The sequence below is a fragment of the Phyllostomus discolor genome, chromosome 2, assembly GCF_004126475.2.
Source record: "Phyllostomus discolor isolate MPI-MPIP mPhyDis1 chromosome 2, mPhyDis1.pri.v3, whole genome shotgun sequence".
In the NCBI taxonomy this organism is placed as follows: Eukaryota; Metazoa; Chordata; class Mammalia; order Chiroptera; family Phyllostomidae; genus Phyllostomus; species Phyllostomus discolor.
Window position 1 is genome coordinate 184,116,262 of NC_040904.2, and position 15,059 is coordinate 184,131,320.

The window sequence follows — 15,059 nt, forward strand, 5'->3', positions numbered from 1 at the left end:
GAAAAGCATTCAAGGAATTCCAGTACTTATAATACATGAAGCTGATACTATTTTAATGGCTACTGGCCATTTAGACAGCTTTTTAAAACACTGTTTTAGAGGAAAACACTTGAGATTGTTCTAGTTCACTGTTGGAAGAATTACTTTATAAGATAGATTTTAACAGTGTTCTGGGAATAAACAATGTTTAAATGAATAGTACGTACAAGTCTATGTCAGATGAGTAAATAAATATCAATAAACTGGGTATATGCACTGTCTAGAAAATGCACTTTAAAATCAAATCATAATTAATGACAGATGCCTATTATAATGCCACATAGATTTTTTAATGCTAGCATATTTTGGGGCAGAGATCAATGTCATATTAACTTGAATATAACTTCATTATTCAACTATGAAACAAGATACAGACAAACCATATAAGCAGGGTTTTGATTACTTAACACAGTAAAATTTTAATTCTAAGTTACAGAGACATTCACATCAGGATATTGTTTAGCTTCTGAATAATGGCTATATACTGATGACAGTAAGAGTTAATAATACTTTCTGCTTATGACATTTATCAGTAACAATTTTCAATTAAGACAATGAACATGACGTTTATATTGTAGTTACAAATAAATATATTACATGCTTGTTGTACAATAGGTATATGTGTGTGTATATATTTTTCAGATAGTAATGAACCCAAGATGACTTTAGAAAGAAGCAAATTAGTCATATTTCCATGCACTTATATTACCAGAGTGCCTTTATGTAATGTTTTGATGTCACATAAAGCCTAGAGTTCTAGTCAATTAGAGCAAGCTGTCCTTGAGTCTGTTTAGCCATGGAAAATGGGTTACCTCTACAGAACCAGTTTGTTCTTTCCATACAATGTACAGAAGATTAGAGTGTGTCTCGTTTGCTTCTTTGCCAGTAACTTTTAGTTCCCTGTTTCTAACTGAGTTCAGGGAGATCCCAGAGAGCACAAGGGGGAGCTCCATGCTGTGGGACCCACAACCTGCTCCAGCCTCACCAAAGAGCCCTCTCTCAGCTGCTGCACTGGAGTCTTCCAGTCCCAGGGCTGCTTCCTGACAGGTGTGGGGGTGGAGGCCTGCAATAACAGCTTACTTTTCCTGTATGAACTGCTAGGCAAATCACATTCTACTTTTTCTCATCCTGCCACACTTCCCCCCTCACCATCCTTGGAGGTGGGAAAAAGAGGAGATTCCCTGCTGACAGAATGAGAAAACCAACAACTAATAACCATTAGATGGAGATGGCTATTTGTTGTAACAAAAAGAACTCTACAAAGAGCCTTCAGTCTTATAATTGTAAATGTGAACAAAAATTCACAAGTAAGACAGAAGATGATCTCAACAGGACCTGAGTTAAAAAAAAAAAAAGGTAATGATATCCTCAGCTAAGAGCTCTATCTAACTTTTGTTTCTAGAAGAATAAAACTAGCAAGTTGTGCATATCCCTAAGACTGCAAATGAAGTAAAAAGGGTCCACAGGTTTTATCCACAAGGTTCATGTCTTCAACAAGAGTAGAACTGTAACTGGATGCAATTTGGTATATTTTCACCAGTTTAGCAGACTGTCATCCAGGAATCTGGTTTGATCAAAGTTCTCTTCTCTAGCTGTAAGAAAAAAAAATTACATAAAATCAACCCACTTTCCATGTTTTTAAAAAAGATGAAGAAAACCTCAGGAAATATTTAGTCTCTTAAGGTATGTTAACTCATGCACTCTGATACTGACCCCCCCCAAATAATGGGTTTTGATTGATTTAGTTGTATATGTTTTTCCTCAGCTTGAGACATATCGGGGAACTCACATTTCACATCTGACTCTCCATACTGAAGGAAACTGGAATGTGGTATGTTGGACAGAAACCTGGAAAGGCCACAGGTCTCTCTCTGAGTGTCCCTCAGGCCTAAAAGACCCACCATCAGAACCACTGGCTTGCATCTAGGTTTTTTCTCTACACTTCAAATGCATCTCACTTGGGGAAGATGACACAGGATCACATTTGCACATATTCTTTTATTAGATGACCTAGAGGACTGGGAGGAACTGAGGCAGAAAGAAGGGACACTTGTTAGATGGACAGGATTGTAAAACTTTAGAGCACACGGTATCCCTTCTGGGGCCTGGATAGGTAAGGAGTCAGATGGTAACTCCCAGGAGCGCTGGTGCTCTAAAATTGGGTAGAAGAGCTAAAGCTACAATGGGGGAGGGGAGAGGGAGTAGCCAGAGGCAGAATGCCTCCTCTAATTTTCTCTAAAATCATTTCCAGATGAAACCACATTCTCTCAGTTTAGTTGCAGTATAATTTGAATGCCCAAGTTGCATTTTAATTTGAATTGCCAGTATACTTTGAAATAATGGGGCTAATAGACTGTTCTTTAAAAAGAAGAAAAAAGAAAACCTCAACAAGAAAGGCATCCCTGTATATAGCCTACTGTAATAAAAACCCCACTATTTAGAAAAGAGCCATCCAAGTAATACCTCAGGACTTTAGAATAAAAATATTGAAGATGACTAGTGATTAATATATCACATGGGAATCCAAAACTTTTCCATCAATTTAGACAAAAATTTGTTTCCTCATTTCATTATCAGAGACAAGCCACTCTGGAAGCTTCAATAATTTTTATATTTATATATATATATGCATTTTATTATATGCATATATAAATATATGCATTTATATGCATATTATAAATATATATATGCATTTTCCAAGAAAGACTTGAAATGGGGATCTATAATCATACATTCTTCCCCTACATTTCTAATGCAGATCCCTCTCCTCATTAAAATAAGCTTCTTCCTTTTTTATTCTAGCTCACTTAACTTTCTGGTTTGGCAAATCTTCCCGGCAACCAAACCTAAAAAACTTCACTGTCAGTGTGGCCAAATACTGAATTCAGAGATCACCTTAGATGCAGCATACTCTACAGTTATCTATTTTTTGTCTTTTTACTGCAAGAGTTCTGAAAGCCATGACAGCTAGTACTTGCTTTCTCCTTGCTCTGCAGTTTACCCTCTTATCCCAAATTCCCTGTAAACAAGGTTTCACAAGGGATGGGGCAGCAGCAGATTGAATCCCTGAGCAGGGCCCAAGCAGAAGTGGGAACTGGCTCGCTGTTTGATGACCCCTCCCAGGCAACATGATCTTCTCCCCTTGATGGCGGTATTCTTAAAAACCATTCTGCTATATTTGATGCCTCTAATCCCTCCTTTGTTGAAACTTTTCATCCTGGACTTCTGGATATTCTGTTACTCTGCTTCTCCTGCTACATTCCTGCCTCCTTCTCTTAATGTCCCTCCACTGTTACAATGTTCCCCTTTTCCCCTTGATCTCTGGGCATTGTCCAAGGCAAATCCTTTATTATCTGCCCTTCTCCCACTACATCAAAAGCCTCAGAGGGATTTCCATTTTCATAATTTCAACCTTGATTAACTGGTTCTCATTTTCCAGTTGTTCCTAAGCACTGATCATCTGAGTAAGTTGGGGAACTTATTATGGATATAGATTCCAGGGCCTCGTTCAAGTAGTACAGAATCAAAATCTTTGGGCCTGAAGCCAAGAAATCTGAATTTTCAGGAAGCACTCTGGTTAACTCTGATGCAGCCAGTACGTAGTTGGATAGCAGAAAACCACTGACTGATACACCTTCACTCACTGGAATGTCTCTTTCATCTCAAACTAAACCTTAATTACGCCCACAGAAATTTTCATTCCTTATCAACATCACCATTTTAAACTCTCACACACATGCTAAAAAAAATTGCTTATCTCTGGATTCTCTTTTAAACCCTTAGTGAATAGTCATCCCGTATTATCTATTGTTCCTTGCAGGATCCCTCAGAGTGAAGCCTCTCCATCCATCCCTCTTGACTTGGCCTCATCACTTTACTCCCACGTTACTTCCTTACTGACTCCCCTCCCCAGCCTTTCCTCTTCAACACCATCCGCTTGAGAGGGCGCAGAGCATAACTGAGCTACAGGGCCACACAGACCTTAGCTAAAATCCCAGTATCACTTCTTCCTGTGTGTCTTTAGGAAAGTAGATATACCTCCAGCAGGTTCAGTTTGCTGAGCTGTAAAAAATAGCTCTAATCTGGAAAGATGAATGTCTGATAGATAACCACATAATTTCATTTACACGTGGAGTCTAATGAACAAACAAATAAATGAAAAAACAAAATAGAAACAAACTCATAGACACAGAGAACAGACTGATGACTGTCAAAGGGGAGAGGTTGGGGGACAGGTGAAAGAAGTGAAGGGATTAAGGAATACAGATTGGCAGTTACAAAAGTCATGGGGATGTAAAGCAGAGCATAGGAAATACAGTCAAATCTATTGTAATAACTATGTATGGGGCCAGGTGGGTACTGGCAATATCGGGGACCACTGTGTAAAGTCCATGATTGTTGAACTCCTATACTGTACCCCTGAAACTAATATAGAATAATATTGATTATAACTTGTAGTTGAAAAATTAAAAAAATTCATAAAAAAGATTAAGATCTGATCCATAGTAGATGTTCCCATGTTGTAGCTGTTGTTATTGCTCTTATCATCACCCTGGATGCCATAAACAGACTCGTGTTGCTTCGCCATGTCCTCTCTCTGCTGAAAATCCAGAAGGCATCTTACTGATTCTCAGATAGAGAATAAGTTACCTTCTGTTCTTTACCCCAGATCCAGTAGGTACCTGTTCATGACAGTGGGCAAATGACCTACTCTTTCTGTGCCTCTTACTTCCTTACCTGTAAAGTGTGGATAACAACAGTGCTTACGTCCCTGAGTTACAGTGAGGATTAACTGTGTTCATCCACATCTAGTGCTCAGAACAGTGCCCGACCCACGGCATTTTAGTAAGCCCTCTATAATTATTTGCCAGAGGTAGCAGAAATACTGTCATAGCTCTATCATGACCACTGCTCTTACAATCTGCTACTCCACTGACTGCTCACCCCATCTTTTCCCTGCAAAGGCCACTCTCATTCCTGCTTTTGCTTAATCTGCCTTCCTCCCTGCCCATCACAGAGCCTGGCACCCAGCAGGCATACATGCACATTTGCTGAATTAAGTATTATAATTCCTGCTACTTGTGCAAGTCAGCCCAGGCCATGCTCTAGGTTCAGAAGACCCCTTATCCGACTTTTGCATTTGCTTCTTATCCTCATAGGTATTTTTTCACAACAAAACCATAAGCTTGAGGCCAGAAATGCCCCTTCCCACATGGTCAGTCCGATACTAGGCACCGAACATGTGTGTTTTCTCCACTAGCACAAGTGTCAGAGCCCTGGGCCAGCAGCCTGTGCTGTGTGCACCAGACTATTCACTGTGTTTTTCATATAATTTACCATTTGAATTATGTCACGAATATGGCATTGTTACACTTTTTAAAAGGGGAAAGTCTAGGTCCGTTTATTATGCTTCAATGACCTCTATTTTTAATAGCAATAAAATGTACACACCTTTTTCACTAGACTCTTAGCTACCCTGCACATGGACATTATTCCATTTTACCAACTGATACTAAGGCTCAGGGTCACCCAACTGGTAAAGCAGCAGAACCAGAATTTGAACCAAGTACTGTTATGGACTCCAAAAGCGCTCGCTAATCCATTATCAGATGCCCTAACTTAAATGGCAGTTTTAATACTACATGGACAGAGTGTCTCTATTTGAAGGTTGCACCTAATCCTGGCATAGAAGAAGCTGTCCAGTGTAGTGAAAAGTACACGGACTTAGGATCAGAACTGGCCTATATCTATTAGGGTAAGCAATATGAACCTGCTGTGTTTGTAAGTAAAAAAAAGGGGGGGGTGATTTTCAGCAATTTCATTTAGAATTCTCTTTTACAGTGAGCAACTGGATTTGTGATTATTTAAACCTTTTTTGGCCTGACGTTTTCAACAATAAAATAATGAATTTGGACTCTGAACTTTTTCAGTTCTAAGAGAAATAAAAGTTACAACAGACTGTGGATTGTGGAATTCATATGAAATTCTCCAGTCTCATCAAGGAAATGTTTCTATGTTCTTAGGACTCACTTTAATGAAAAATATACTGGTCTTGAAACAATCAATATTCTATAAATTTCTGGGGTAGGGGCAGCTGTTAATTATTTCTAAAAACCTGAACAAATAAAGGCAACTTCGTTGTACTGAACACAGAATTCCGAAAGTTATCAAAGCTTCTATGTCCTACTGTTAAAACAGGTCACTATACTTGTACCTTTTTGTGGCTTCTGCAAGGAAGCCAACAGCAGAGCTGCTGCCTCTGGAAGAGTTAGAAGTAGGCCATTTGGACTTCGCCTTTCTGGAAAAACAAAAATGTATACAGATCCTATTAGTATTTAAATATTCATATTGAGCCCTGGCTGGTGTAGCTCAGTGGATTGAGTGCAAGCCTGCGAAACAAGGGTCACCAATTCAATGCCCAGTCAGGGCTCATGCCTAGGTTGTGAGCCAGATCCCCAGTAGGGGGCGCGCAAGAGGCAACCACACGCTCATGTTTCCCTCCATTTCTCTTTCCCTTCCGCTCTAAAAATAAATAAAATCTTTTATAAATAAGTAAGTAAATAAATAAATAAATATTCACTTTAGTAAATCACTTCCCACTATGTTATAATACTAGAAAAACCTCCAAGAAATAGATTTTTGATGCCTTAGCAAAGAGTTCCAGAAGACATTTTTATAAATTGAAACATTTCACATTTCCTTTGGACGTTACTTACAATTGGTTGTTATGTATTACAGGCTATGGAAGAGAATTTAAGCTACATACAACACAGAATTTCATGAAAGCAAAGAGGATTAAGATAAAGAGCCCACAAGAAATTTCCCCCTTCAGAGCTTAATATCGCCTGTCTGGGCAGAAAGGTTTGGATGTGATGTGGTCTGGAGCCTGGACAACCTCTGCTTTCATTCCTTCCCAAACAGTTTGAGATAATATACATTCGTGGCCACACATAAGGCAATTATTTGACGGAAGGAGTATCTGCTAAATATATACAAGGCTATTTCAAATCTAAGTTGACAGAAGACAAAACATCCTGGTTCAACACAAACCATGATTTTTAATTCGAGAGCAACTGAAGTGGAAAAGCATTGCTTACCCTCGCAAAGTGAATCAGCTTAATCACATTGCAATCTTGAAGAAGATAAACGCGTATTTGCTAAGCATCTACTATGTGCTGAACACAGAGTTTGGTATTTTTGAAAATAGGTATGCTTTTTATTTTTAGCATTTCAACCTTTAAATTTCATAAAAATTAATTGTACTTTTATAATCCAGTGTCACAGAAAGTTTCAGTCCCCGTTACCATCCTGGATGGCCTCCATTTATCAACTATTTCTGGTTTGGAACATTCTGATAGCTTTTTCTAGTAATATACGAGGCACACGTTTGAAGTTTCTAGGTGAATCACTGTCTTAATAAACAGTGTTCACGAGGAAACTGTGTGAAGGTCCTGTCATAACGGAGTGGCACATTTCGGGGGCTGCGGTAGTCCTGCCTCCCCCTCCTTAACCCCTCGGAGCTGAACCACTGTCCCGGGGACTTCTGCACGCCCGGGAGCCAGAGGGCCATTTTCAGCACCTGCGACCAAATCAAGCTTGTGGGGTCGCAGCCCCAGCCTCGGAGCCGCTGCCACCTTTGGTCGGGGGTGGGGGGCATCGTGAGCCCCAGCTCCGGTGCTCTGCCAACTCGGCTCGGCCTGGGCAAGCTCTCGGGGCGCCCCAAGCGGCGCCCTGTGCGGAGTTAAACGCGTTCCCGCCGCGGTGGGCAGAGCGCGCCGAGTCCTCCTCCACTGCACCGGCCTGGCTCCCTCGCTCCCCCGTCACTTACCCTGCGGCGGCCGGTCCGAGAGGTCCTTCCTCCGACTCTGGTCGGAGGAGATGAAGCGGCGCCCCTCTGCAAAGACGACACATGCGGCTCAGCGCCCGCCAGTCTCCGGACGATCCGAGATAAACCGCAGCCGCCTCGCGCCTTGCGGCCTCCGCGCCGGGAAGCTGGGACACGGCGGCCGGCACTGGGCTGCCAGGTTTCGGGCGCTCGGGGCGCAACCCACGGCTCAGCCAGAAGGGACCGGAGGATGGCTCCATGCGCCCCTCCTTGCCCCTCGCGGCCCTTCCCTACGCCTCGAGTGGACTTGGGAGCAGCGGTGGGGTTAACTAGCCGGTGCGGTGTTCCCCAGGCAACCCCAGGGCCGCCCTTTGTGGCCAGAGCAAGCGCCCCCCCCCCCCCCCGCCCCCACCCCGGAGGCTGGTGGATTTCAGAGACTTCCTCTTCCACCCGCGAGGCCCCCTCCCTCCAGGTCCTACCCCCCCCCCCCCCCTGCCCTTTTTCCGCCACCGCCCCTTTCCATTGATTAACTAAGACTTGGGTGGCCTTTTCCGCGATTATTGAAGGAAACAAATGATATTACTCCCTCCCGCAGCTCTCCATCTATGAGATGGACTCGTGTGCCCCCAAGGACCGTCCTTTATTGCTGTGTAAGAGGAGCAGAGTATTCCACACGTACGTGCACCCTTCAGGTAAAGCATAGCTTGAGGAGTCCAGTTCCTTCTCTCCAAGAGTCTCTGGAACCCCCCGGGAGAAGAGAGAAACAGTTAATAAGACATTGCAACCCAGCCCTCTATTAAAAACAAGAAAGGAAGGGAAGGATAGGAAAGAAACAGAAAATAAAGAAAGGGGGGGGGGGAAAGAAAGAAAAGAGGGGGGGAAAGAAAACATTCAGGAGCATCGATTTGTGTGTGTGTGTGTGTGTGTGTGTGTGTGCGTGTTTGTGTTTGAGTACCTGGGGTGCACTACTGGAATTTCCCATGAAAGAAAACATCAGGAAAAGAGCCAAGGTTGTTGCCGCCAGACTTCTGAGTCCCTGCAAGAAACCATCGATCGAAGACAGTCATTTCTGTGCCTGGAGGACCTGGTGCTTTCTTTCCTGACGCCCGGACACTTCCAACCCGTTACTTAGTGCTATGTTCTCTTCTAACATTCAGTATGGGGTTCCCCATTCCCCAGCCTGCCTTTTAGTTAAATTCAGAAGAGTTCTCTTTTTAAAGAAATCATTTAGAAACTTACATTCATTAATTAATCCAAATGATGAATCGCATAAGTGACTTTTTTTACTAATATCAAATGATTCTAATATTTTAAGGCATATTGTTTAAATATCCTCTAAAATACTTATTAAACATACAATAGGCAAAAGCTGTAAAGCCTTTTGTAAAATAGTTAAAAAGTCTTAAGTAAATTCAGCCTTTACTTGCCTTCATGGTCTGCTGCTTTCCAGAACCTGCAACAAATATAACTTTACCTGTGTTTTCCGAGCTCATTCTGAAAGTGGGGCTTTTAAAATCTTGGTGTCAAGGACCCCTCCTTTACACTTCAATAGAGTTAGGGAGTCCACAGGGGTTTCTTGTCAGTCTTCAAGAGTGAGAGGATCTGATGACTCCTCCAGGAAGATTCAATTGCAGGAAGTAGAGAAATGACTGATGGGTGGACATCATTTGCTTAGATGCTGACCACATCAGGGATATATTCTGAAAATATCAGCATTATTGCCTTTGCTTTTCCCATTAGTTTCTCAAAGCATTATTATCATCATCATCATTATCAAAGAAAATGATTAATAACTCCTGGCATAATCAAAACTAAATAAAGTAAGAAAACCTGTTGTGGATAACTAGCTATCAAGTTATCACTGATGACTCAGGATGAATCATTTGGGCAGAAACGAAAAGGTTAGGGAATCTCAATGGAATTTGATGCTAGTTATTCACTTAGTTATTCATTCAATTATTCAACAAATATTTATTGAATGTGTACTATGCATTAGACATTCCTTTTTTTAGTTCAAGGGGCACAGTCATGCATTAAAAAGACAGTCTCCTCTTTGATCAAGCTTATCTTTTAGTCAGGGGAGAAATACTCTATACCAGTAAATAGGCAAATAAGATAATTAAAGAATATTTTAAATATTTTATAAAGTAAAAGTAAATAACATGATGTGATAAGGTAAGTGGTGGGCTACTACAGAGAAGGTAAAAATCGAGGGGAGTAGGCCTGGAAGGATAAGGTGGAATAAGACATGGGCTAAAATGGAGTGAGAATTAGTATTCCAGTTCCAGGCAGAAGAAAGGAAAGCAAAATCTTGGGATGGCAAAGAGCCAGGCAGGCTTATTTGAGGAATAGGAAGGAAACCAATGGAGTCAGAGTTGTGTGGGTAATAGGGGACTGCACTTTGAAATGAGGTTGGAGAGGAAGAATGGGCCAGTTGTTTGGGAACATGGTTATGAACAAGAGGTGATGACGGCTTGGGCATCGGTGGTACTTGCAGGGAGTGGAGAGCTGTAAATGAGTTTGGGGTGCAGGTTGGAGATAGAAAATACAGAACTTTTGGATAAATGAGATATGAGAGTATGACAAAAATAAATTAAGGATGATTTTTAGGTTTTTGGCTTAAACATGGGGTGAATGATGAAACCTTATATTGAAGTTGGAGAGACTTCGTAAGGAAGCTGTTAATAGGGAAATTAACAGTTGTGTTTTGGGCATATTAAAATTAAAATATATGTTAGTTAAACATACAAGTAGAAGTGGGAAGTAGGCAGTTAGAAATGCAAAGTTCTATAGAGTTCAGCAAAGAGGTCACTAGCCTATAGATACTTTTCTAAAGGCAGAAATTATCAGAGTGAAGAATTCTAAGAATTTTAAGTCAGGAAAAGGATTGGGATAGAATGATAACACTTAGGGAGTGAATGGAGTTAAAGAAGAAAGGTAGGGACAGAGCTATCAAAATAAATACACAGAGAATAAGCAGAGAGAGAGTCAGTAAGGAAGTTGAGGGGAAACAATCAGAAAGAAGGGAGAAATTCTAGGAGATGGTGGAAGCCAGGAGAATATCCATTACATTGAAAGGTCAAACTAGATGAGAATTGAAAAGTGTGCACTGAATTCAGGAATATAATGGTTTTGGAGGACATAAACTAGATTGGTTTGCCATGAGAATGAACAGGATATGAGAAAATAAAAACAAGTGTGGACAACCTCCTTTAAGAATTTCATTAAAAGGGAGAAAAGGAAAAAAATGACTATTTTTTAAAGATAAGATACTTGAGTGTGGTGGACATATGCTATTTTGGGGGGCCTCAGTAACATCTAAACCTATTTATTTATTTATTTTTAGAGAGAGAGGAAAGGAGGGAGAAAGAGCGGGAGAGAAACATTAATGTGACAGAGAAACATCAATCGGCTGCCTCTAGTACAGGCCCTGACCAGGGACCAAACCTGCCACCCAGGTATGTGACCGGACCAGGAATAGATCAGGTGACATTTTGCTTTGTGGAACTATGCCTAACCAACTGAGCCACACTGGTCCGGCTATTTTTCTTTTTAAGTTTTTCTTTCTTTTTTTTTTTTTTTGTTAAATCCTCACTTGAGAATGTATCCATTGATCCTAGACAGAGAGATAGAGCTAGATAGTGACGTGAGTGTGCAGGAGAGAGAGAGACTGGCAGACAGACAGACATTGATGTGGGAGAAACATTGATTGGTTGTCTCTCATATATGCTCCTGATCGGGGCCTGGACCTGAAACCCAGGACTGTTCCCTGACTAGGAATGGAACCACAACCTTTTGGTCTATGGACAATGCTGCAGCCAACTGAGCCACACTGGCCAGGGCTCAGCCCTTTTATTTTTAGGAAATTCCTACAATCTCCTAAATTAGGAATTCCTAAAATTCCCTAATTTATGAATGATGAAATTGTGACTGTTGGTATGAGGCAGACACTTTTTTTCTATTGTAGAAGCTGAAAATACCAGATCCTCACTTTCCCAGTTTCCCTATCAGGTAGGGTGTGGGCACAAGAGAGGGGCTTCACCATTCAAATGCACCCACTTGGATGGACAGTCTGGAAGTAGGATGGAAGCAAGTGGGGGTCTGGAGAAACCCTGGTGCAGCAGTGGCTGTAGTAAGCTTGAGGTTGTGGGGGCAATACTGTCTACAGTGCTAACAGCAGATTCTGAGATAGTGTTACCAACTCCACTGTCCTTAAAATGAAGTCCTCCTGCTCAGATCAGTCCAGTTTGTTGATTTCTCTTGATGACTACTAAGAAACCAACTGCAGGACATATATGTTGATGGAGATGATCAGTAGGGAAGGAGAAATGGATGACTAAGAAGAGAGCTGCAAAAAGAATGCATAGAAGGCAAGGGGGGTATGTCAATATTCAAGTGAAACAGTTATATACATAGGCAGATATTGAATAAGGACCTGAGTACTCACCATATACTGAAGCATGATGGTTTAGATGGTCCCTTTCTTTTAAAAGAGCAGCTGTTCAGGTATTGATGAATCACCTGGGAAACTTGCTAAAATGCAGGTTCTGGTTCAGTACAGCTGGGGTAGGGACCGAAATTCTGCATTTCTAATGAACTTCCAGGGGATGCTGATGCATGCTACTCTGCTGATCATTGGATATTTTGAGTAGTAAAGCTGTAGAAGCTATGAGAAGTGAAGAAAGCTAAATCTCAGATCCGTGTGGCTGCGGGGATGGCTAGCAGTAGAAATATTGGAGTATGGGGAGAGAGCAGATGACTTTGGTCTGTGTTTGAGGTTGGAGGGGCTAATGCTACCTGCAGATCTTGTATAAGAGAGATTGGGATCAGGGAACTTGATATTTAGACTTCGTTGTCATGCACAGACGAGAAAACTGGAGTTTGGTTAGTAAAGTGAGAAAAGAATACTGAAAGTAGTTTGTAGAAAGAAACTTGAGGACTAGTTACTCCTTTTAAAGAATAAGAAAGAGCCAAAGACCTTAATGCAATGTTTTCCACTGTCTTAGGAACGGAGAAAGATAAAAAAAAAACTAAAAATGGAAAGGTTAACACTAAAACCAGATAAAATCGTAATATTCCTTTATACATTAGATTTTATGATGTAATTTCAAGAGATTGTAGTAACTCCCAAAAAGAATAATAAAATAAATAAAAGTATGCATGTATTTATGATTTAAAAGAAATCCTAAATGCAATCCAACTACTAGGTTACCTAACAAATAAGTAAAATGCCTTTTTCCTCTCTCCATACCAAAGACACATAAAAGGTTTAGAAAGAGGTACAGGAAAACACATTACTGCTTATACTGTGTTTTGAATTTCCACTTTTAAGGAAAAATAAGTGAATGTGGCTTGTTTATAACAGTTTAGCTAATGAATTCACAGGCAGATGTTTGACGTCAAACCTGCCATTTTCAATATAATATGCACAAGTGAAGAGAATGGCTTTGACATATTATCAATATTGTAGTCTCATCCAAAGTATCACTCCAGAAAGTATTTGTTCTAAAAGGACATTGGCTTCCAATGTTTTTGTTAAATCACAAAGTTTTAAGATTTTTATAGGTCTAAACCTAGGGGTAGGTCAAGAAAAGTTATTTGATAAAAAAAATTTGATGAATAAAACGACTGAATTTTTTTTTCTGCTGACCAGGCAATGGGCATTGAACAAATTGGATCCTAAGCTTTATTTTTTAAAATTTTTATGTTTTAATTTTTATTTTTTAAATATTATGCTATTACAGTTGTCCCATTCCCCCCTTCACTCTGCTCCACCCTGCACACCCCTTCGCACCCACATTCTCCCCCTTTAGTTCATGTCCATGGGTCATACATATAAGTTCTTTGGTTTCTATATTTCCCATACTATTCTCACCCTCCCCCTGTCTATTTTCTACCTACCATCTATGCTACTTATTCTCTGTACCTTTTCCCCCTCTCTCCCCCTCCCACTCCCCTGTTGATAACCCTCCATGTGATCTGCATTTCTGTGTTTCTGTTCCTGTTCTAGTTGTTTGCTCAGTTTGCTTTTGTTTTAGGTGTGGTTGTTAATGATTGCGAGTTTGCTGTCATTTTATTGTTCATATTTTTTATCTTCTTTTTCTTAGATAAATCCCTTTAACATTTCATATAATAAGGGCTTGGCGATGATGAACTCCTTTAACTTGGCCTTATCTAAGAACTACTTTTTCTGCCCTTCCATTCTAAATGAAAGCTTTGCTGGATAATCTTGGATGCAGGTCTTTGCCTTTCATGACTTGGAATACTTCTTTCCAACCCCTTCTTGCCTGTAAGGTCTCTTCTGAGAAATCAGCTGACAGTCTTATGGGAACTCTTTTGTAGATAGCTCTCTCCTTTTCTCTTGCTGCTTCTAGAATTTTCTCCTCAATTTTAATTTTGGGTAATGTAATTATGGTGTGCCTTGGTGTGTTCCTCCTTGGGTCCAACTTCTTTGGGACTCTCTGAGCTTCCTGGACTTCCTGGAAATCTCTTTCCTTTGCCAGATTGGGGAAGTTCTCCTTTATTGTTTGTTCAAATAACTTTTCCACTTGTTGCTCTTCCTCTTTTCCTTCTAGTACCCTTATGATTCGGATGTTGGAACATTTAAAGATGTCCTGGAGGTTCCTAAGCCTCTCCTCATTTTTTTAAATTCTTATTTCTTCATTCTTTTCAATATTTCTTTCATCCTTCTGGTCCACACCGTTAGATTTAAGTCCCAGTTTCCTTCCCATCACTATTGGTTCCCTGTATATTTTCCTTTATTTCACTTAGGGTAGCCTTCATTTTTTCATCTAATTTGTGACCAAATTCAACCAGTCCTGTGAGGATCCTGATTACCAGTGTTTTGAACTGTGCATCTGATAGGTTGGCTATCTCTTTGTCGCTTAGTTGTATTTTTTCTGGAGCTTTGATCTGTTCTTTCATTTGGGCATTTTTTTTTTTTTTTTTTTTGTCTCAGCATGCCTGTTATGTAGTAAGGGGCAGAGCTTTAGGTGTTCACCAGGGCAGGGCAACCCACCTTGCTGCATGGGGATGCTGTATGTGGGGGAGGGGTCCGAAAGGGAACAGTGCCGCTGGCTCTGCTCTCTGCCGGATTTTAGTCACTTCCCCCACTTCCCACAAGCAAATCGGGCCCTTCTGGCATTGATTCCTGGTGGGTGGGCTTGTGCACGTTCTAGGACCCCATGGGTCTCTC

At 40.9% G+C, this 15,059-nt stretch overlaps 1 protein-coding gene across 2 annotated transcripts; it reads right to left on the minus strand.

Annotated features, from left to right (window-relative positions):
- Positions 1 to 310: 310 nt before the first annotated feature.
- On the minus strand, positions 311 to 9,576 carry SPX (spexin hormone). 2 transcript variants are annotated; one of them, XM_036019266.1, is made up of 5 exons: positions 8,820 to 9,576; positions 8,544 to 8,601; positions 7,868 to 7,933; positions 6,254 to 6,337; positions 311 to 1,631 (listed from the first exon to the last, which is right to left on the minus strand). In XM_036019266.1, exons 1-5 carry the CDS (start codon positions 8,856 to 8,858, stop codon positions 1,573 to 1,575), a joined length of 306 nt encoding a protein of 101 aa, XP_035875159.1. In that variant the 5' UTR covers positions 8,859 to 9,576; the 3' UTR covers positions 311 to 1,572. The 2 variants fall into 2 exon arrangements, with proteins under 2 accessions (XP_035875159.1, XP_035875158.1); XM_036019265.1 differs by lacking the exons at positions 8,544 to 8,601; positions 8,820 to 9,576 and having other exon boundaries at positions 7,868 to 8,529.
- Between the last annotated feature and the right edge of the window lie 5,483 nt (positions 9,577 to 15,059).

Coding starts and splice junctions, on each gene's coding strand:
- SPX (XM_036019265.1), bottom strand. CDS start 8,124: ATGGAGCCATCCTCCGGTCCCTTCTGGCTGAGCCGTGGGTTGCGCCCC. Junction 6,338..7,867: donor CTCGGACCGGCCGCCGCAGG/GTAAGTGACGGG, acceptor TTGTTTTTCCAG/AAAGGCGAAGTCCAAATGGC.